Genomic DNA, 22,901 nt, shown 5'->3' with positions numbered 1-22,901 from the left:
AAGCCCTGCATGGGACTCCCTGCTCAGCAGGGAGCCTGCTTCACCCTCTCTCTCTGCCTGTCTCTCTGCCTACTTGTGAGCTCTGTCTGTCAAATAAATAAATCTTTAAAAAAAAAAATAAAAAGGAATGAACAAACAGGTCAGGGATCCAAAAGTAAAAATTGAAACCATACAACTACTACAAAAACACATAGATGAATGCCTCTTTGACCTGGTCGCTGGGAAATTATCTGCCTTAAAATGCAGATAAAATAAGAAAATTTCAGCAACTTGACCATGTAAAAAATGTAACAAAAGAACTTTTTCACAGAGGAAACATCACTACAAAAAAGTCAAAAGCAGTTGACAAACTGGAAGAAAATAGTGGCAACATCTCACAGATAATGGGCTAATATCCCTGACAGGTGAAGACTCTTAGGATTAAGAAGAAGAAAATACCAAAAATCCAACAGGAAAGTGGACCAAGGATCTAATTCATAAGTCTATAAATTAGATCTTGAAGTATATGAAAGGAAGTTCAGCTTCATTCATAATGAGAGAAATGCAAATTAAAGCTACACGGACATCTTACTAATAGTGGAAAAAATAAAGTATGACTACATGTTGTGTTGGTGAGGGTCTGGGGTAACAGGCATCTGAAATGTTGCTGATGGGAGTGCAGACTGGTATGACCCTTATGGAAGGGTGCTAGACGTTCCTAGACCCCCGCAGATACACTGCCAACCAGAGAAGATACGTGTGCACAGGTTACTCATTGCATGCTTGTTTGTAACTGCAGAAGTGAGGAGACAGCCTGGATACTCATCTGTAGCAGAGTGCTGAAATATCTAATGGCTGTTACACACTAGGGACTACAGGTGTAAGAGATGGCAGCACCAGTAACAGAGGAGGAACTGCCGGGAGTGGTTTCCAGGGCATACTAATAATTGATAAAAGCAACCGGCAAGAGAGTAATACCTGCCGTTTTTGTGAAAGAAAGAAGGGGGGAAGGAAATAATACATGTATCTTCCTCCTTTTTGCAAAAAGAAACACAGGAAGGAGAAACCAGAGACTAAAGATTTATTACCTGGTGGGGGAAGGAGTGGAAAGGGGCAAAGGAATGGGGAGTGTTGGGATGTGACAGGCCTTTCATAACCTTCCTTTAAGATTTCCTTTTTAAGGGGCAACTGGGTGGCTCAGTCGGTTCAGCATCTGCCTTCAGCTTGGATCACAGTCCCTGCGTCCTGTGACTGGGCACTGCGTCGGGCTCCCTGCTCCGCTGGGAACCTGCTTCTGTCTCTCCCTTTGCCCCTTTCCCTGACATGTTCCATCTCTCTCTTTCTCTCTCTCAAATAAATAAATGGATAAAATCTTTAAAAACAAAAGGTTTTCTTTTTAAGTAATCTCTATATCCACTGTGGGACCCGAATTCACAACCTCAAGATCAAGAGTCACAGGCTCTACCTACTGGGTCAGCTGGGCGTCCCGGCCTTTGGTGAAGTTCTGACTGTGGGAATCATGTTAATGTATCACACAAGTAAAGCAGGGAACTAAATCCAAATGGAGTATATGAATGGAGCCACATTTCACATGAACTCCATACCCACAGTGAAGAGGGAGAAACCCCAAAGTCCATTTTGAACACCCTGTGTTTTGACTATATGCCCTCAGGCTAAAGCCAAGCCAGAACTCTAAACAACTATTAAACTCTAGTTAGTAAGCTGTGTTTTCACAGAGGCATAGGTTGGCAATGCTGACCGTACTTTGTGTTCTAGGGTTGAGCAAATAAATATTTATGGGTAACGAAGCCACGTTTCTGTCCAGAAGGGAATCACAAATATGAAAAAAGGAAAAGAATCACGTGGTGTCGCTTTGCAATTAGAAGTATCCGTGTGAACGCATGGTTTTTAATATGTTTCTGAAGAACAAGATATTGACGTACAGAGTACAGTTTTCTAGCTGTCTGCTGGAAGGACCTAGAAGCACTGAGCCCTGGAACACATCACACCCCACAGCCACCATTCTCCACCAACCAGCGTTTGGGCTTCTTGGAGAAATGTCTGGTTTCAGGACTAGGACCGGGAAAGTGCAAAGCAGCCAAGAACAGCTTACAATGCTGGAAAGTATGGTGCCTACAGGGTGACAGGAACAGATCAGGACACAGGAGACGAGTCGATGAAAGCCAGCATCTCCAGGAGTGGGACAGACAGTGCACTGAGGACACAGCATCATTTTCAGGGAGTTCCCACCCAACGTGCAAAGCCTGAATCTTATCACAAAAATCCACATTGAAGAATATCCTTCAAAATAATTAGCTTGTGGGGCACCTGGGGGCCTCAGTCAGTGAAGCGTCTGCCTTCAGCTCAGGTCATGACCCTGGGGTCCTGGGATTGAGCCCCACACCGGGCCCCCTGCTCAGCGGGGAGCCTGCTTCTCCCTCTGCCTGCTGCTCCCCCATTTGTGCCGCTCCCATCAAATAAATTCTTAGGGGGAAAAAAAATTTAGCTTGGTTTTTTTTTTTTTTTTAAAGATTTTATTTATTTATTTGTCAGAGAGCGAGCGAGTGAGAGCGAGCATAGGCAGACAGAGTGGAAGGCAGAGTCAGAGGGAGAAGCAGGCTCCCTGCGGAGCAAGGAGCCCGATGTGGGACTCGATCCCAGGACGCTGGGATCATGACCTGAGCCGAAGGCAGCTGCTTAACCAACTGAGCCACCCAGGCGTCCCAAGCTTGGTTTTTTTTTTAAGGTATCCATGTCATGTACCCTTCCAAAATAAAGACAGCGAAATATACGTAGCAGCTGAATGGCAAAATCTGAATAAATTTTGTTGTAGTCTACGATATCGTGTCAGTGTTAGTTTCTGGGGAGAACTGAACTGTGGGCGTGTGATGCCCTTGTTTGGGAGGAGCAGACGCAAGTATTTACAGGCCAAGGGGCATGATCTCTGCAACTGATGGCCAAATGGTTAAGAAAGAGAATACAGCAAACAGGAAACATTAGTATTTAGGGAATCCAGGAGGTGAGTAAATGGGAATGTTTTTGCAAAGTTTCTGTAAACCTAAATTTGTCAAAATACAAATGGGAAAAACACTATGGCATCACCTGAGAGAGAGAGAGACAGTATAGTATACTTTATCTGTCCTGGAGTAGCCCAGGTGTACCTCTATACCTTTATCCTGGGGGCGTGTGCTTCCACAGGCCGGCACCAGGCCCGCAGACAGCCGGCCCGCACTGTTCCTGTGGCTCTCCGCTTTCTGTAGGCATAGAGTTGCAGTCTGTCAGCCTATCTGAATTGCAGCCGGGTGTGGATGGTGTGCAAAGAGTCCTAAAGCAGAAGACTCCCTATGTTCTCTGGGTCATGGCCCCTTTGAGATCCTGGTCACAACTGTAGATCATTTCTCTGCAAACAATGTACACAGGAGCTCAAAGGCAATTTGGGAGGGAGGCGGTTATAGTCCTCCTGAAGACCACGGGAATGACCTTAAATTGCAGTGAGGGCCCTTTTGGGGTCTAGCTTGTGCAAGAGGCTGCTGGAAGCTGGGCCTTGACTTGCACGGCCATCCAGTTTTTCGGTGACTGCCTTGGGTTAACAAAAGTCCACAATGAGGACTCTAGAAGACCGAGCATTATCTGCATGCCAGGCCCCGTGCTCAATACTTCCTAGACCCTAAACTCCCCACAAGGTATGTGTTCTCACCATTCACAGAAATGGAGCTGACAGGGAGCCACAAACTTGGCCCTCTGATTCCCATCAAGAACTTCTGCCCAGAACAGATCACATTTGACCCCATTGGATGGGGAATACTGGGCTTTTCCAAAGCCTGCACTTGGTCTGCGTGTCAACAAACTGCCTTGTCCCCAATTCACCACGTGCACCAGAGTGTAGAGAACATGGATTTAATGAGACAGCAGCCGCAGCATTATCACGGCGGGACACCCCTGCTGCTCTCTGTGGAGGGCGGGCCATGCAGACTGGGTCTTGGGCGTCTTTGTACCATGCTGTGGACTCCAAGACCCACACACAACTTTGTTTAAAGACTTTGCCATTCCAACAGGGTAAGTGGAAACATTGGGAAGGAGGAAATGGGCTTGGTCAAAAAGAAAAGGGAGCCAACTCTTTGTCCAGCAGACACCAGGGTATTATTAATGCTTCCTACGGACACGGTGATTGTAACTGGAATAATGTGATGTTCGCTACACAGGAGATACAGGAACGGCCAATGTCCTTGTGACAGAAATGGAACATAGTGGTGAGAAATGTGCACTTGGGGGTGTAGGAAAAGGGCACTTGGCCCGTAAGCTTCCTCTTCAGCCCTGGAGAGGAAGGGGAAGCAGGATAGGGACCTGTTGCTGGTCCAGCCTCTCCAGTGGTTTGCTTGTCACTGTCACCCTGAAGCAGATCAGAGCACACCACTAGAGGACTGCCCAAGGCCACCATGGGAGGCTTTCTGATGGCGCAGAGAAGCAAGGAGGAGGCAGCGCTGTCTTTATCCACCATTCTTGTCAGCCAACAAGCTAAGCTGACCTTTCTGCCACCAGTCCAAGGTAACAGACGTCCAAGGGACTACACTCCACCAGCACCACCTGAGCCCATCACCTGTGCACATCAGCAGCCAAGCGCCATCCAGACACGAGGGTACAAAAGATAAGAGTCACACCACGGAACATTCTCTTCCCACAGACCCCCCCTAGGGCAGGGTCTCTGAAGCACAAAACAACCCCGCAAATACTGAGCCAACAGTGGCTCCTGCGGTGAAGATCTGGGAGTTCTCACCCTCTGTCCCGGGGTTCCATTTGCCGGCAGGGGTACAGGACCTTCCACATCCGAACCTCGGTCTTCCTGCACATGCTTTGGGATCCCTGCCCAAAGCTCCCTTGAGCAAATACTCCCAGTGCCCGACTTCAGGCCCCCAAACAAAAGACCAGTGGCTGGTGGTGGTCTGTAAGCTGTCCAGAGCCCTCAGATGGCACAGGGAGCCCCTCTGGCAAAGATCTGACTGCAGCCAACCCTGTTGCCTAACCTAGACCTTCCCCCCGGGGCACAGTCCCTGCTGCCAGCTGGGAAGGAGGACAGCCTCTTCCACCGGACCCCCAGCCTCCCAGTCTGGAGCACCACAATAAGCACAAAGGGAGGAGCGGGGGCTGGTCCACCCAGGGGAAAGAACCTCACAGCCCCTGTCCCTCCATATTGTACGGAGGTGGGAACCCCCTGGATGGGCCCTGTCGGAGGAGAACCCAGAGAGAGAGAACCTTGAGAGGCAGGAGCAGGGCTCTCAGGAGACAGTCATGAACCACCCCAGTTAGGGCCACCTACAAGTCCCCACACAAGGGGTGAAGAGGATGGGGGCCTCCAGGTAGATCCAAACCATCCATTGCAGAGGAAACTCAGGCCACACCTGGGTGTCTGCAACCAGCATTCCCGGGGCTTATCGGCCACTCCCCCAAAGCCCTCTAGGGGTTCTCAGGGTGGCCAAAGCCCAGCGGCCTTGACCCCAAGGGCCTCCTCAAGGTTCGTTGCCACAGGGGGCGGTAAGAAGCCTCACCCCACTTCCCTGTTCATGGACCCCACGCTTTCCCAGCAGCACACCCAGGAAAGAGCCCCACGAGGCTGCCCCCAGTCCCAGCAAGTGCCTGGGACAAGGATGATGATCCTCACAACCCGTTGGCCCAGCACCGGAGAGAGGTCTGCGGCTGGGCCCTAGGGGTCTCCAGAACACAAGAAACACCTTGACTTTGGCAATCACTGGCAGGTTGAATGCCAGAAAGGCCTGGGGGGGGCGCCTGCTGCTCTACGCATCCACGTCCGGACCAGGCTCCTGGAAGAGTGACTGCTTGCGCAGGGTGAGCCGAGCACATTTGGGGCACGTGGTGGAGTTGTCATAGTAGCAGTCCCTGGGGACAGGGAGGGTGGGGTCAGCCCCGGCAAGGGTCTAGGCTCTGCACGTGAAACTACTGCGAAGCTTTCCCGGACTTCCTAAGTCAGGCCCTTCTCTCCCTCGTCTGTGGATGGGCACATGGAGGCAGTTTCTCCCAGAGGGCAGAAGCCAGGTCTGCACCCAGTGCCCCGAGGCCTGGGTCCAGGGCCTCAGGGTGGGCCCCTCCTGCAGGGTTCACACCTGCCAGCCGGCTGCCATCCAACATCTGCTGGGAGCACTCCACCACTGCACAGCCTCACCTGGGGCACGGGGTGCGCACCGAGTCCTGGGGACTGCTGCTCCTGGAATACCCATTTTTCACTCCAGTCCCAGGCTGCACCAGCAGTGCTCGCTGGGCGGACAGCAGGTGCCCGACGGAAATCCACGTGGACAGCAATGGGAGGCGCCCATCTGAGCCCAGTGTGAGGCACCGTGCGGGGTCCAGCAGGCCCACTTTATGTTAGTAACTGTACTGATCACTCTTCCAACCTATGTCATTATTTTTCCAAACATCCCCTAAGTCTTTTTGTCACAAATACTTAACGTTGTTTGAACCTAAGTAGTCAATAAAAACGTTAGGTATTTCTTTGGGCCTAGGGATGTTTGAAAAAAACCACCAAGACATTGGGGCTGTCCGGAACCAGAAAGTCAAGGGCCCTCTGGCCTCCGCTACAGTGCCCGTCTGCTGGAGCAGCACCCCGCCACAGCACCCCTCCCCGGCCCCAGAGGGGCTTGTTCCCCTTGGAACTTCTAATTTAATCCCACACATTAGGGTCTAAACCCACATCTAGGATCAAGGCAAGGGGCTCTGAAAATCAGGCAGCAAAGACTGACCCCCAAATGCCACCCTCCCTCGGCCCTCCATCCCTCCGCTGCCTGCTGGGAACCCGCACACCTGGCCTAGGGGTCGGTCGGGCCACACGAACCTGTGGAAGACGGCAGAGCAGTCGGTGCACACGGACGTGTGGCTGTCGAAGGGGAAGAGGACGTCACCCTCTCTGCAGAGCTCACACACAAAGCCCTTGGCCTGACACCGCTGCGGGCGACAGTGCAGCACGGAGGGCAGGTCAGCGCAGGCTGTGGAGGGCACCTGAGGCCAAGGACACACGGGGCCCAGCGGCTTGCCCGCCCTCCCTGCCCCAGGGACTGGGAGTAGAGAGAAAGATGCCCCCAGCCTGCGGGTCCCCGGGCTGCCCACCTCACAGTCCAGCTTGATGTGCTTGGCGAAGAGCGTGTGTGTCTCAGTGAGGGAGCAGCTCAGGCGACCCGTGTGCGCGTCCAGCAGGTCCTGCACGGAGTACATCTCATCGTTCTCCACGAAATGCTGCCGGTCCTGGAGCTGTGGGTCCCAGCAAGCGCCACCCCAAACACTGGGTGAGGGCCCCTTCTGCGGCCCACCCCCCTCCCCCAACCAACCTGCCTATCCTCCAGGCCCCCGGGAGCTCACGGGAAGCAACAGGGGCTATCGGGCTCTGGGGCTCATGGTGCCTCCCCCAGGCACCCTGCTTTCAGCATGCTGGGTACCCCGCACCTCTGCCCAGCACGCCAAAGCTCCTCCTGGGCCTGACCCTGTTCAGCATCGCCCTTTCCCGGCTTTATCTTGCTCACAGACCTCACCACCCCCTGACTCTTTATTTTTCTTCCCCGCCTGAAGTGAGGACACGGATTCCTGCCTGTTTTGTTTCCTGCTCCCTAGGATCTAGAACAGTGAACACCCATGAATGCTTAATGAACCAATAGTAGGGGAGCCTTGAAGAGTGTGTTTGTGGTCAGTCCTGCCTGCACAGTACTGCGCCTGGTGCACTCTATGGAGACCCAGGCAAGGGCTAGAGGGTGACACCCGCTCCCCTCCATGACAGAATCCAGGAACACTTTTGTGGCTAGAATGCCTGTTTGCTCTCTGAATACCTGGGGTTCCTTGGGACAGAGCATGGGAGACACACGCAAGCTAGGAAGTCATTGGAAAGAGACCTGGATCTGTGTGTCCCCTTCGCCCGCGCCCCCTGCACTCCGGCGGGGGGGGGGGGGGGCGGACCTGCAGGAGCAGACGGGCCTCCATTGCTTCCCTGCAGGTAATGAAGTAGGGCTTCATGAGCAGGATGTCCTGGCGCAGCTTCTGTGGGTGAGAGAGGAGGTCTGCTGCGGCAACCCTGGCAGGCCCGCACCATGGCACCCTGGGGAACAAGGGGGCAGGCAGTCCAGGTCGGGAGGGGACAGATGGTGCCTTCACAGCCCCCAGGATGGTCCCAGATCTGAGAGCTCCAGCCAAGCTCGAGTTCGAACCCCGGCTTCCAGGCCAGGGCTGCCCGAGGAGCGTTCACCCTCAAACACATCATATGAAAGAGAGAAAGAATCATGTTGTGTGCTGATTTTGTTGAAATCATCTTTTGGATATACAGAGTAATATAAAACACACTACTAAATTAACTTTACCTGCTTTTTACTTTTTTTTTTAAAGATTTTATTTATTTATTTATTTATTTATTTGTCAGAAAGAGAGAGAGAAAGTGCACACACAAGCAGGGGGAGCAGCAGAGGGAGAAGCAGGCTTCCTGCTGCGCAGAGCGCCGGATGCGGGACTCGATCCCAGGACCCTGGGACCATGACCTGACCCGAAGGCCGAGGCTTCGCTGACGAAGTCCCCCAGGCGCCCTGCTTTTTACTTTTGTAAAAACTAAAAAAAAATTTCCAAACTGCCTCTGGGCCTTGTATCATATCGTGACTGGACACCGCTCTAGGGCCTTGAACCCTAAGGATAGCTGAGGGCCCCCCCCGAACCTCAGCAGAGGGCATCCCCCCTCTGCTCCCAGGACACATGGGGAGAGCGCGGCGCACCCTCACCCCTGCCCCCTCCAGCCTTACCCGGATCTCCACCAGCTCCTCCACATAGTTGAACAGCAGAGGGTTGATCTCCCGGAGCCTGAGCACCGGCCGAGACACCATGAGAGCCAGGTACCGCATACTGCAGCGGGACACCTGCGGGGTGAGGGGAGGTACCCCTAGCATTGCACACGCCACCCCCCAGTACTACGTCCCCCCAGCCTAAGCCAGGCCGAAGCACTGGCTCTCCCTCCTTGGGGCTCCAACTCCTCCCCTCCCAGCCCCAGTCCCCCACCCCCGGCCTCTACCCCACCCTTGCCACCCTCCCTCCCCCCACATCCCACACCCCTGCCTTGCCTTGCGCGGCTCGAAGTCCCAGTTGTGCACGACTCGTGCAGGGATGACCGCCAGGTCATTCCAGTGGCAATGGGTGCAGTAGTACTGGCCCGTATAGTCACACTGCCGGGCCTCGCTGGGCACGCCCCCTGTCACAGTGACGGGTCATTACAAAGTCAGGGCTGCCCTCGGGATCCCCGACAGCTTAGGAATCACACAATATGTGGAAAGCGTATGGGGCAAGAGACAGTTGACCTGGGAGGCTCTGCCCTGCAGACCTGACACGTGTCTTCTCATCACGAGACCCGAAGCAGACCAGGGCACGCTGCTGCCCTCAGTTTTGTCGTCAAAAATGTGGAACAATAGCAGGTCCCCACTGCAGGACTGCTGAGAGGACCCCAGAAAGTAACAGGAGTAAATCTCTGACGTGCGGCACACTAATGACACTGTGCCATTTTTCCCATCTAGGTAGGCTTTCTGTGACAATGCGGCCACACAGGAGGTTGAGTGCAGGCCAGCACTGGGGGTCCTCCCGGGTGACCTGGGCTGGCACCTCACTCTGCTTGAGTGGAGTGAAAAGATGCCAGTAGCAGCCCCTTGCCCCTTCCCATGGAAAGAGAGCAGGACACCAGCCCCAGGAGCCCAGCTGCCCCTCACTGTCTGATCTACCCAATTTTCATACCCCTGCCTACCCTGGCCCCTGCCCCCGCACCCTGCTCCCTCCGGGGGCACTCACGCAAGGAGATGGGTGCCCGGCACTCCGCGCAGCGGTAATCTTGGCTGTCCAGCCCTGTCTCTGGGCAGATGTTCAGCTCATACTCGGCTTGGTGGCTGACTTTGGAGCGCACGCAGGGCTTGGAGATGAGGTTCAAACACTTGCTGTGACATCGGTAATAACATCCTGGGGTAGGGGGGCAACAGGGTGCATTTCAGAAGTGGGGGGTATCCAGCAGCCCAGACCAGCCTTCAGCTCTACCCCAATTCCCACCTCACTCTGAGAGCTTTGCAAGGCCCCCCTGTAGGTCCCAAAATGTCAGAGACCTTGTCAGTCCCCATCCCAAGCTTCGCCCTGTGGGTGTGAGGGGACCTTCCTCCCCATCTCGACTACAGGTCCCACCTGGACGCCTCGAGGGCAGCGAAATCACTCCGTCTGAGGAGGGATTTCAGAAACCCGCCTCCCACACACGGTTTTCTCACCTCAAATGTACTGACTCCGTCTTCCCACCTGCTGAGACTAAAATTTGTAAAGTCTTCTCAACTTCCCTTTTATGCCTCTTTCCAGCTCTCCAGCGAGAGCCACACCCGCACTCACCCAAAACACCCCACCCTGGTCAGAGAGCCCGCTTCCTCCCTCGGCTCTCCCCCTCCTTCCTTCGGCCGTGCTCCACGTGCCCAGAGTGGTCCTTTTAAAACCCGGGCAGGGCGCCTGGGGGGCTCAGTTAGTTAAGTGGCTGCCTTCAGCTCAGGTCATGATCCCAGAGTCCCGGGATCGAGTCCCGCATCGGGCTCCCAGCTCCACGGGGAGTCTGCTTCTCCCTCTGACCTTCTCCTCGCTCATGCTCTCTCTCTCAAAAAAATAAAATCTTGGGGCGCCTGGGTGACTCAGTGGGTTAAGCCTCTGCCTTCGCCTCAGGTCATGATCTCAGGGTCCTGGGATCAAGCCCCTCATCGGGCTCTCTGCTCAGTGGGGAGCCTGCTTCCCCCCGCCTCTCTCTCTCTGCCTGTCTCTCTGCCTCTCTGCCTACTTGTGATCTCTCTCTCACTCTCTCTGTCAAATAAATAAATAAAATCTTTAATAATAAATAAATAAAATCTTTAAAAAAAATAAAATAAAACCCGGGCATGTCCAGCACTGACCTGTCGCTCCCTGTGTGCTTAGAGAAAAGCCCTTGGTCCCCTCTGAGCCCGCCTGGACCAGCGTCCTCTCAGACCCGGCGCCCCAGCCACGCTTCTCTCTGCCCCACGCTGAAGACAATGGCCACACACCAGCCACGGGGCCTCGGCACACATTTCCCCCACAGGAACATTCTTCCCCAGATATACTCCTGCCTTACTCCCAGACTTCCAAATTTTGCTTAAATGTCACATGATGCCGTTTCATTCCACCCTAAAGTCACACCCGTCACACTGCCTGACCCACGCTGTTGCCTTTCCTTGTTTTTCTTCAGTGAACCATACTGTCTAACACACCACACGCTCACTCGGAACAGCACCATCCACAGGAATTCTCTGCAAAAACAGAAACGTCTAACACAGTGGCCACCACAGTAGCCTCACGTGGCTACTGAGATTGCATAACTAAGGAATGAAGTAGTTATTTATTTCAACTGGTTTAGATTAAAACTGGAAGAGGCACCTGTGGCTTGTGGCCACCGTACTAGAGAGCCAAATGTGGAGGAAAGGCTGGTAAAGAAGGGAGTTTGGGTCTGTTGCCCCTTGTTTCATCCCGGGTACTCAGTCCGTTAGGCTCAGTAAACACTGCGCACGCTGCCAGAAGTCACACGCACACACCCAGAGCTGCCGGGTCTGCGTGTTGACACCCCTGTGCCGGGGCACCCACCTGTGCAGGTGTACCAGGTCTGAATGAGCCCCCAGATGATGGTGTTGCACTTGTCACAGGTCTGCTTGACACTCTTGCCCTTCTCCTTGTAGAAACGGTGCTCCAGGAGGACTCGGATGTTGGGTTCGTCCTCACTGGGGTCCTGGAGAGAGTCCCGGGAGGGGTCACAGGTGAGCTGCTGCACCTCCTTTTCCTTGCCATGAACCCTTTTACTTATTTCTTCCAGGTACCATTTACAGCAGACACGGTGAGTTTCCCCCAATGTCACACCCCTTTTCCCTTTAGCAACACAACTCCCCAGCACGCAGTCAGGCCTGGACCATCCGGATAACAGTCTGACTTTCCCTGCACCCAGATGCCATCCTGGGATGCTGTGCGGGTCGAGGGTGTGTAAGCAGGAGTGGTGACGCCTCCCCTCCCCTCACACCCTTTTTCCTGCTAAGTACAGACCCAGAGGTGACAAGGGGCCATCTTAGATTCTCCACAAGGACTGGCAAAGCAGTAAGAACAGAGGGCCTGGGACCCCCCAACACCATTAGCTGCCCTGTGGGCCCTAGGTCACCTACAGGACTTCCACATGAGTAAAATTACGTGTCATTCCTTTAAGCCGCTATATTTTGAGGCGTGTTGTTACCAAAGCCTTCTTTGTGTCTTAATGAATATTGCGCTTTCTAATTCCCAGGGACGGTGCCAGCAAGTTAAAGAGCACCCACGGTCAAGGTAAACCTGTGCGTTTGGGCCTCCAGGATGCATTACCTTTACTGCTGTCGCCTTCGTGAAACACACACTCGGGAAGTCCCCGCCTCCCCCCCCAACTCTAGGCCCTGAGGCTCAGGGAGGGACTGACCCGATGCACTTGAGCCGGTGGGTGGGCCTGTGCCCTGCACTGGCCAAGCCAGATTAGACTAACAGAGAAGAGCCTGCCTGTGGGGTGAAGGCCCACCTCTGTCCTCCCAGGTCAGGTCAGCGCCCACCTTCAGCTCCTGGAGCTTCAGCCGGAGGTGGATCAGCCTCACAACAGCGTCCTTCTGCTTCTCTGACTGCTCGGGCAGCTCTAGGATTGCCTGCTTGCACTCCTCGATGGCCTGCCGCAGCTGCTGAATGTCTGAGGCCAGGAACAGACCCTGCCCGGGCCGGGGGGCGGGGGGGGGTGGCGGAGGGAGGCAGATGACAGTGTCAGAGGCCCACCCTGCCTGCTCTCCACATGGAGGTCCAGCCCAGGGCAGACCACCCCCCCAAGTCACCGGCCTCCATGAAGAAACAGATGCCCAGAGGGAGGGGCCGAGGACTTGCTCAAGGCCCCACAAAGTTAGCAGCACAGGTAGGAACCAGCCCGAGCCACCTGCCCACCAGCAGGACCTGGCCACTCATGTGCCTCTGAAAACCTAATTCAGGATGTTTTCCAAAACATGACTTCTTCTTTTAGAAACCCTATCCTTCTTCTGGCTGTGCTATTTTGCTTATTTCTACAGAACTTCCTCTTGGATGAAAGCCAAGGGAAGGACAATTTGCCTGTCATGAAGGACAGGAAGTGGCCTCCAGCTTAATCACCAAGCCCGGAGATGCCCCAGGTACCCACGCACCCCAAGCAGCGGCACCTCACAAGGACTCAGGGCCAGGGCCCAACAAAGGCCCTGGGCTCGGGACCCTGCTATTACAGGGAAGGAAGCCGGACTCAAGTTGGAGCAGAGTAGCTGAGGCCGACCTTGCACAGGGCACAGGACAGAGCTGTCCTCGGGACCCCCACCTCCGCCTCCATGAGACCAGGCAAAGAGCAGGAGATACCCCTACTCTGGAAACTCGGTGTGTGGCCCGTAGCAAGGGAGCAAAAATTTCTTCAGTGAAGGTATAAAACACAAATACAAAATGAAAAGTAAATGAGAACTGGGGGCTTCTGGGTGAATCTTTTTTTTTTTGATTACTTAGGATGTTTCTGTGTTTCTCTCAAATAAAAGTTGAAGATACTTTGCATAAAATTAAAAGATTTTCAAACCTTTTAAAAGAGATTATTAGAGCCCTTTAATTAAAAAAAGGAAAAGCTGGGACGCCTAGGTGGCTCAGTTGGTTGGACGACTGCCTTTGGCTCAGGTCATGATCCTGGAGTCCCGAGATCGAGTCCCGCATCGGGCTCCCAGCTCCACGGGGAGTCTGCTTCTCCCTCTGACCTTCTACTCGCTCATGCTCTCTCTCACTGTCTCTCTCTCAAATAAATAAATAAATAAATAAATCTTTAAAAAAAAAAAAAAAAAAGGAAAAACTTCCATAAAACAAGAAATTGAACTGAGGAGAGTGGCCTGTGGTCCTTCCCTCACCCTGCTGTGTGGCCACAGCTTCCCCAGGACCCAGAGGGAGCCGACTCTCATGTCTGCCTCCCAGTGACCTGGATTGTGGGGATAGGAACAGCCCCAAACCAGAAGAGCAGCTTTGGGCCCCAAACCCCAGGTCAGCTGGTCTCTCTGGCTCCCCACCAGGTTATGGAGATGGGAGGCAGGTGTCATTAGGTCTCAGATTCAAGGCCCAGGAGCCCCTGCAGGTGGACCAGTCCTGCTCCCCAAGGATGGGGTAACAAGGATATACCCAGCCGCTCCTGCCTTAGGGACTTCCCCAGTCCCCCTCTAACCCCAGGCCCAAACCTTACCACAGGGCGGGAGAAGTGGTCCTCAGATAAGCCAAGATCCATCACTCGCTCAGTGCAGCAGAACTCCGGCTCTCCAGGCGGCAGCTCGGGCAGGGCCTCTGCAGTGGGTGTGGGTGTGGAGGGCAGCAGAGAGAGAAAGGAAGATCAACCTGCCTCTCCCCCAGGAGTAGGCTGGGGCCAGAGAAGCCCACAGGAGATGCTGAGGGCTACCAGGCCCTACCCTGATACCTGCTGTGTTTGCATTGGCAAAGGAACCCTAACCCTATACAGGTAAGAGAGAGCCATGCAAAAAGATGAGGTGGGAAAAAAATCTAAAAATAAAATTTAAAAAAGAAACCAAGAAGATGAGGTGGATACCCATGGTGCTGAGAGAGGTCCACAAAACAGTATTAGAGAAACATCCCAATTTCTTTGGTTGTTTTTTAAGATTTTATTTATTGAGAGAGAGAGACAGAGAGCACAAGCAGGAGGAGAGGCAGAAGGAGTGGGAGAGACAGAAGCAGACTCCCCACGGGGGGGGGGGGGGGGGGCTCGATCCTAGGACTCTGGGATCACCACCTGAGCCCAAGTCAGATGCCCCATGGACTGAGCCACCCAGACGCCACAGAAACATTCCAATTTCTAGGGCACACCTTACACATGCATATATGGATTCAAGGCTGCTGGCGGATTTCACAACAGAATTTCTGAACCCCCATGTGGACTCCAGGAGAACTCTGTGTGTGCACACACACACCCCAAAAACCCTGACTGCATCTGCAGCTCTCAGAGCCCCACCTCCTGACCCCCTGAAGAGCTGGGCCTCCGTCCAGGCCACTCCATCCTCTCCCTGACCAAACTGCAGCTCTGAGTTCCTTCCCCAAGTATTCCCCGAGTGAGCTCCTGCTCTGCGCTGGGCCCTGGGACACAGCAGCGACATGACAGTCACAGATCAGATCCCTGCCTTCCGGAGAGCATGTCCTAATGGGGCCACAGAACAGGCAGAACGTAGCTTGGGCAAGGAGGAAAGGGAAGGCCAGTAAGGCGCCCAGCTACTCGGGAAAGCCAGCACGGTCCGCGGGAGGAACTGGGAAGAGAGGATGGGGCGGCCACTCAGGCCTCCCCCCAGCATCTACCTTCAGAAGTGACTTCTGGGGCCTCCTTGCTGGCCCTCTGCTCATGCTGCCGTGGCCCAGTCTCCTTGTTGAAGGGGTTGAGGTGGGCCTGCCGGAACCGGGCCAGCTTCTCGTCATATTCCATAGCATCCCACCTGTGGGGGCAGGGAGGGGGCAAGGACAGACGGAGATGAGCCTCTAGATGAGCTCCTAGACTCACTGCACTCGTAACCCCTTCCTGAGTTCCCGGGGTTCCAGAGGGGATGTCTGGCCTCCTTCCCTCCCCCAGGAGGACTCAGGTGGAACACCCCCACACTGCAGCTGTCATCCTCTGCCCCTCCCCCAACCAGCTCAGCCCCCTCACCTGGGCCCCATTGGTAGCTTCCCCTCAGGAACAGAGACCCACAGGGGGCACGCAGGAGGAACAGAGCTAGGAGAGGGACGTGACCACCCCAAGAGTACCCGGCCAGTCTGGAACCCAGGCCCCCTCCCTCCCAGGACTCCCCATTCAGCCCCAGTCCAGCCATGTCCTCACTGCTGAGAAGGCAAGGCGTGGCCACTCCCACAAGACAACACCTCCCAGGACTCTGGTCCTTACTTCTGGACCTGAGCACAGGTGTTCCTTTTCTGTCATAGCACCCCAAAACCACAGCAGTGGAGCAGAACCATCAGAGACAACTGTCAAAGGTCACAGTGCTGGACACTAGGAGCCAATGCTGGGGGGCAGACCTGCTCTCCCACCTGCGCTGTGGCCTTGGGCACGGCCCATCTTCCTGGTCCCCAGGGAGCCCTATGTCTCTGCCAGTGTGGGGAGAAGGCTCCGGGATGCTCATCACGCATCACGTAGGCCAGCACCACACCTCACTGACCCAGATTCCCACTGAGGCTCTGTGTGGCCCAAGTCAGTGCATGGCCCACACCTCAGGATCTCAGGAAATAGGAAATGCCTCACTCCCCACTGGCCCGTCTCTCCCCTCCCAAGAGTTCAGCAAGTGGCCAAACACACAGGGCTAAAGCCTCCTGAAAGGTAGAAAGGGGCTTTGACTGGAGACACTGATCCACTTCCCAGGTCCTCCTACTTCCTTAGCTTCTCTGCCACCAAGGGGACATGAGTTCATGGGAAGTCAACTGTTTTTCTTAAAAGTGCCGGGTATTAATTGTGCTTTCTCTGTAGCTATTTAGTCTAAAATAATTCACGATTATTAAAGACAAGCCTATGACTCCTATCTGCACTCCCTCCAAAAGAAAGACAATGGATCCCAGAGAGGACAGCCTTGACAAGAGTCATCCCCAACGCCACCCAGTGCTGGCTGCCCAGCATCTGGGTCAGAAACTCCCGCACCAACTGTGGGACCTGTCCTACCTGTTCAACCTCTGTGGTGGGGATGTGGCAGAACCCAGCACCTGGGTCAACATAGGAGAGGACACAGATGCCATGAACTATGGGCTTAAGCCTCCTCTCTCTCATTAGCTGACAGCTTTGGGCAGATCACTCAGGGTGGTTGGGCCCTGACGACCAGTGCCTCTCCAAACAACAGAATCACAGTGTCCTGGGAAGCACCCGGAGTGCAGGACAGACCCGGCTATGCCAGGACTGACTTACCCCATCTTTCTTAGTGGTGAGAAAGATTTTGTGCCTGACCAGGCTGCAGTCGGGCTCCCGAAGCTTCTCCTAGGCCACCTGGGCCCCTCCTGTGACATCCGGTTCTAGCAAGAACCCCACTCCATCAGTTCAGCAGGAGCTCCCCCACCCTGATACCCTGTCACCCTCAAATCTGATCTCACCCCCAGGGGACATCTGATCACCCCAGCCTGCCCTCAGAAGAAATCCTGGTGGGTCAGTTTAGCCAGAATCCCCACTCAGCCCTGATGTGTCCCTTCAGCAAGTCTCCACCTGCTGATTTTACCCTGCTCCCTGGCTATAAATTCTCACTTGCTTGTGTTGTGTTCCGAGTTGAACGCAGCTCCATACGGAGGTCTCTTTTCTCCTACTGCAAGAGTCTTCAATAAAATCTGCACTTACTGCTTTAGCAACAGTCCAGGTATGTTTTTTCTTCTCTGGGCAGAGGAAGCTGGATTATGGGTTTGTCGCAATTTCCCAGCCTCCCTATAGTTAGATGTGGCCATGCGACTGCGTTATGACCAATGGAATTTAAACAGAAAAATCTCATGGGAATTTTTCTTAAAAGTAGGCACTGTCCCTCTTCAGCTATTCCTACCTCTTGCCGCCTGGGATGCAGAGGTAATGGCTGGAGCTGGCGTAGCGACCTTGGGTTTGACATAGAAGCCCTGAGCTCCTTCACCCCAGGCTTCATTCAAGTGAGACAGAAATAAACTTCTGCTTTAAGCACTGTTACCGGGAGAAGGATCTCTATCTCCTACATCTGAAACAGATCCTGAGGCATCACCTCAAGAGCCTTGTGGTAATAAAATGAATTGGTGCTATTCAAATCCCAGATCTGTCAGCTCCTAGCTGACGTGTATGGTCTTGGGCAAATGCCTAAACCTTTCTTGGCTCTTGATTCCTCATGTTTCAAATGGGGGAAATAACAGTGCCCACTGTATAGGGTTATTGTGAAGATTAAATTAGTTAATACAAAGTTCCAAGTATCCTAGTCAGCACACAGTATGCATCTGATAAGTACCAGGTACAGCTTACTATTATTATTGTTGTTACTAATGTTATTAACCCACTGAGCCAACCAGGTGCCTACTTATTAAGAATCAGATAGCCCTGGGCACCTGGGGGGCTTCGTCAGTTAAGCATCTGCCTTTGGCTCAGGTCCTGATCCCAGGGTCCTGGGATGGAGTGCTGCATCAGGCTCTCCGCTCAGTGGGGAACCTGCTTCTCCCTGTCCCTCTGCCTGCTGCTCCTCCTGCTTGTGCTCTCACTCTCTGTCAAATAAACAGATAAAATCTTTAAAAAGAATCAGATATCCCTGATTTAAATTCTGGGTTTCCCAGTGATGAGCTATGTGATCCAATTTTCCTGCCCACAAATAAGAAGACTACCTAGCTCCTGGAGTGGGTAGAAGGACTAAGTTTGTACTTATATGTCAGGGGAACCTATAGCCCAGAGCTGTTGCTAAGCGAGCTGTCGCTGTCATCACATGACAACCACCCCAACCCCAAGGAAACCTCCCCCATTTTAAACTGCGGCCAGAGGAGCTTAAAAGCAGGAACACCTCTGCTCCTCCCAACAGCCTCTCCCCTGGAAAAAGCATCTTTCAGTTGCCTCCTTACGGGCCGTGCCAGCTCCCGGCCTAGCACAGAGGCCATGAGCAAATGGATACATGCTCATCCGACCTCTCTAGCCTCAGTCTCTCTCCTGCCAAGCTGGAGAATCATACTACCCTCAGGACTTCTGAGGGCACACAAGTGATGTCCCAAGAACACAGACGCCCAGGGGAGGCATTACACAGCAGCTGCCTTGGCTCCACCCCCTACTCCCCCTCTCCCCTCAACCCCTACCCCACTGGGTTCACCCCTCAGAAAGCCCTGCGCTCAGATTCAGGCTTGGTCTCAGAGAGGAACAGGCAGGAAGGGTGAAGACTGAGAGGAATGAAGGAAATCTATCATCCCACCTCTGCCCTCCTCTAGAGACTCCCCTTCTCTGGCAGGGAAGAGAGGGTAGGATGCCACAACTTAGCAACTCAAGTGAACCTCAGAAAAAAGCCCAGGGGCTCATGAAGCAGGCACTGAAGGGTCCTGGGCTTCAGCTCGGGTCCACTCCTGATGGTTCTATTCTCACCCAGTCACAACTGGAGGTCCCTAGAATTCCACCTCCAGGGATAGGATAAAGTACCTCCTATAGTCTCATGCCTGGAAGAAGACCTGGCAGGACCCTCCGGGGGGCTGGGGCAGAACTACTCCCCCTTTTAAGGGTTATTTGCCACAGAAGCCTGGCACAGTGGCCACCGCCGGCCTCAGGAGAGAGCCACCCCTAAGACATACCTCCCAGCAACTTCACTCACGACAACAACAAGCATACCCTCTTCTACCACGCCCAGCCATTCCCTGGTGAGGAAACTGAGGCCCGGTATTCCCAGAGAGTGGCACAGCCCTGGGATCTGCCGCGGGTCTCACCCATCCTACAGACAGCGCGTGTGGACGGCCGGAAGCGGTGACAGTGTCACCCGGGGTTGGGGAGAGGCAAAAGAGGAGCCCCTCTCTGGGCTGATAAACCTGCCCAAGCGGGGTGGGAGGCAGCGCAGGTCCCCGGTGCCCCCAGCGCCCCAGAGAGGACGAGCAAGTCGGAACCTTGCATCGGGAGCGGGCGGGGGCCCTGGGCGGGTTCCTGAGTCCCGGCGCCCTCGGGAGAGGGGGCTCCCCGGGACGCGGCGGGCCCAGACAGCCCCCGAGGGTCGAGCGCCCCCGTTCCCTCCACCCCCAGCACCCCCGCCCCTCACCTGGCCCGCCCAGACTACTCCCCCTCCGCCGCTCACCTGACCGCCGCCGCCCTCGCTACATTGTAACCCGCCCCGTCGCCCTCGCTACATTGTATCGGCCCCGCCGCCCGCTGCTGCCGCCTGCGGCCCGGAGGCTCATGGCAAGCCAGGCCCGGAGGCTGCGCGCCCCGCCCTCGCGCGCTGGCGGCCTCCGCGTCCCCCTCCGGGAAATGGGTGAAGCTTCCTCCCGCCTGTTCAGGACGGCATGGCGGATACCACATTTTCCATGTTTTCTGTAATCACAGAAGCCGTGTTCTTGTAGAAACCACAACACTTAAAGGGAAAAACGGCTGGGGTGTCTGGGTGGCTCAGTGGGTTGAGCGTCAGCCTTGGGCTCTGGTCGTGATCCCGGGGTCCTGGGATGGAGTCCTGCGTCAGCTCCCCACTCGGTGGGGGCTTGCTTCTCCCTCGGCCTGTGCTGTTCCCCCTGCTTGCCCTCTCTCCGTGTGTGTGTCTCTCTCTCAAGTAAAATAAACACAATATTTTTTAAAGGGGAGAGGGGAACGGTGATATTTAATTTATTTTTAAAAAGCCCAATGGTGGGGCACCTGGGTGGCTCAGTGGGTTAAAGCCTCCGTCTTCGGCTCAGGTCATGGTGTCGGGGTCCTAGAATCGAACCCCGCATCAGGCTTTCTGCTGGGCAGGGAGCCTGCTTCCTCTTTTTTTCCCCTCTGCCTGCCTCTCTGCCGACTTGTGATCTCTGTCTGATAAATAAATAAAATATTTTTTAAAAAAAAGAAAAAAAAGTAAAAGCCCAGTGGTTGAGGGGAAAGAAAGGGAAGAGGGAATCACTGTGCCGACAGCAGCTGCTGGGCCTCACCTGCATGACCCTGTGTGAAGTAAGGAAGCTGGTAAAGAAGGGATGGGCCGTCATTCTATCCCCTTTTACAGAGGAAGAAACTGAGGCACGGTCAGGTTCGGGGAAGGCTCAGTGGAAGATGGGTTGGGGGATGTTGGAGAAGCCGGTGTCTGAAATAGCTGGTACTATTAGTGCTTCCCAGCCGTGCTATGGCCCTGCTGTGTTTCCCTCCTAGACCTCACCACTGCCTGATGTCCTCCTCCGCACATAGTCCTGCTCGTCGTCTGTCTCCACCACCACCCCTCTCCCCATCAGAAACCAAGGGCTCGCATAGGACTTCTGTTTCCTCTCTTCACTGTTTCTTGCCTAGAACAGTGCCTGCACAGAGTCAGTGCTTAGTTACAAGGACTAAGGAAGGGATAAATCCCTGGGTGAACCCAGCCCTGAGAGGTAAAAGGTTTCACCTGGCAGATGTCCCACTCCCCAGATGTGTGTTAGCACCAACCGCTAAACCGAGCCAGTATCTGCTGCCCCAGGACAGTGGTGAGAAGACAGATAAGGCCCTAGCCCTTGAGGAGCTACACAGATGGTGCACAAAGACGGGAGTTAATAAGAGATGTGATGAGCACTAGGAAAGAAAGAAAGAAAGAAAGAAAGAAAGAAAGAAAGAAAGAAAGAAAGAAAGAAAGAAAGAAAGAAAGAAAGAAACAGGGTGACAAGGTCATGGGCAAGTACAGGGGAGGAGGACACCAGGCTCAGGCTGAGACCCAAAGGGTAAGAAGATGAGAAGGACAGTAGAGCTGTGGGAAAGCGTCCAGAGGGAAACCACGAGTGTGAGACCCTTGAGGAACAGAAAGCAGGCCAGTGTGGCCAGAGTTTAGTAAAAGTGGAAGGCTGGAGAAAGATGAAGTGAGAGGCAAAGCTGTAGTGTTTGTAAACACATTGTCTTTTTTTTTTTTTTTTTGAAGATTTATTTATTTATTTGACAGAAATCACAAGTAGGCAGAGAGGCAGGCAGAGAGAGAGGAAGAAGCAGGCTCCCTGCAGAGCAGAGAGCCCAATGTGGGGCTCCATCCCAGGACCCTGAGATCATGACCTGAGCCAAAGGCAGAGGCTTAACTCACGGAGCCACCCAGGCACCCCAACACATTGGCTTTGATTTGTGCCAAGATGGAAGATTTACTGAAGTCTAATGGAGATACAGTAAACCGCACGTGTGTAAGTGTACAACCTAATAAGTTTTGACATGTGCATACACCTGAGAAACTGACAAAGATTGTCAACCTAGCCATCATCCCCAAATGTTTCCCTGTGCCCTTCTGCAATCCTCCCTCCCTGTTCCCAACTCCAGCCCCAGGCAACCACAGACCTGTTTGGGGTCAGTGCGTTGTACTGCATTCCAGAATTTTCTAGAGATGGGATCTTATCATATATACTCTTCTTTAGTTTGGCTTCTTTTATTCAGAATAATATTCTGAGACTCCTTTTGTAGCAGGTGTCAGGTGTCAGCTTATTCTCATTGCCAAGTAGGATTCCACAGTGTGGACAGACCACAGCTGGTTTATCCATTCACATGCTGACGAACATCACTGCTGTTTTCAGTGTTTTCTATTACAAAGAGAGCTGCTATAAACATTTGTGTATAATTCTGTGTAGAAATACACTTTAATTTCTCCTTGGTAAATACTTAGGAGTGGAACAGTTGGATTATATGGTAAGAGTGTGTTTAACTTCTAGGGATCTGGAAAGCTTTCTCCCATGGTCATTGTGCTGTCTCATATTCCCACTGGCATGAACATTGTGGTCCCTCCACGTCCTCACAGACATTTGATGTCATCAATCTCTCTACTGGAGAATTTTGAACAGAGTAGTGACATAATTTTTTTTTTAATTTTAAATTTTATTTTACTGGGGCACCTGGGTGGTTTAGTGGGTTAAGCATTTGCCTTTGGCTCAGGTCATGATCCCAGGGTTCCGGGATCAAGCCCCATGTCGGGCTCCCTGCTCATCAGGGAGCCTGCTTTTCCCTCTCCCCTCTGCTTGTGCTCTCTCTCAAATAAATAAATAAAATCTTTAAAAACTTTATTTTATTGTGGTAAGGACACATTTATCATGAGATCTACACTCTTAACAGATTTTTAAGTATACCATATAGCATTGCTAACTATAGACACAGTTTTGTATGGTAGATCTCTAGAACTTATTCATCCTGCATAATTGAAATGGTACTAGCTGATTAGCACTTCTTCCCTGCCTCCTGTTCCTAGAAACCACCATCCTGCTCTTTGCTTTTAGGAGTCTGACTGTTTTGG

The 22,901-nt window shown here is 53.5% G+C and overlaps 1 protein-coding gene across 4 annotated transcripts; it reads right to left on the bottom strand.

The window, feature by feature from the left end:
* Window positions 1-3,499: 3,499 nt before the first annotated feature.
* Window positions 3,500-19,889, bottom strand: DEF8 (differentially expressed in FDCP 8 homolog). Of its 4 annotated transcripts, none has more exons than XM_032323488.1 (13): window positions 19,788-19,858; window positions 16,706-16,746; window positions 15,364-15,497; window positions 14,249-14,346; window positions 12,585-12,734; window positions 11,611-11,752; window positions 9,787-9,951; window positions 9,072-9,199; window positions 8,757-8,870; window positions 7,930-8,010; window positions 7,093-7,233; window positions 6,821-6,930; window positions 3,500-5,871 (listed from the first exon to the last, which is right to left on the bottom strand). In XM_032323488.1, exons 3-13 carry the CDS (start codon window positions 15,485-15,487, stop codon window positions 5,769-5,771), a joined length of 1,356 nt encoding a protein of 451 aa, XP_032179379.1. In that variant the 5' UTR covers window positions 15,488-15,497; window positions 16,706-16,746; window positions 19,788-19,858; the 3' UTR covers window positions 3,500-5,768. The 4 variants fall into 4 exon arrangements, with proteins under 4 accessions (XP_032179379.1, XP_032179377.1, XP_032179381.1 ...); XM_032323486.1 differs by lacking the exons at window positions 16,706-16,746; window positions 19,788-19,858 and adding exons at window positions 16,946-17,049; window positions 17,366-17,974; XM_032323490.1 differs by lacking the exon at window positions 16,706-16,746 and having other exon boundaries at window positions 19,788-19,889.
* Between the last annotated feature and the right edge of the window lie 3,012 nt (window positions 19,890-22,901).

The sequence above is a fragment of the Mustela erminea genome, chromosome 19 (genome assembly GCF_009829155.1).
Source record: "Mustela erminea isolate mMusErm1 chromosome 19, mMusErm1.Pri, whole genome shotgun sequence".
NCBI lineage: Eukaryota > Metazoa > Chordata > Mammalia > Carnivora > Mustelidae > Mustela > Mustela erminea.
This window is presented reverse-complemented; position numbering and strand designations above follow the sequence as displayed.

Coding starts and splice junctions, on each gene's coding strand:
- DEF8 (XM_032323486.1), bottom strand. CDS start 17,043: ATGTCACAGGAGGGGCCCAGGTGGCCTAGGAGAAGCTTCGGGAGCCCG. Junction 15,498..16,945: donor TCACCACTAAGAAAGATGGG/GTAAGTCAGTCC, acceptor CTGCCCCCACAG/GTGGGATGCTATGGAATATG. Junction 6,931..7,092: donor ACATCAAGCTGGACTGTGAG/GTGGGCAGCCCG, acceptor TGTCGCCCGCAG/CGGTGTCAGGCCAAGGGCTT.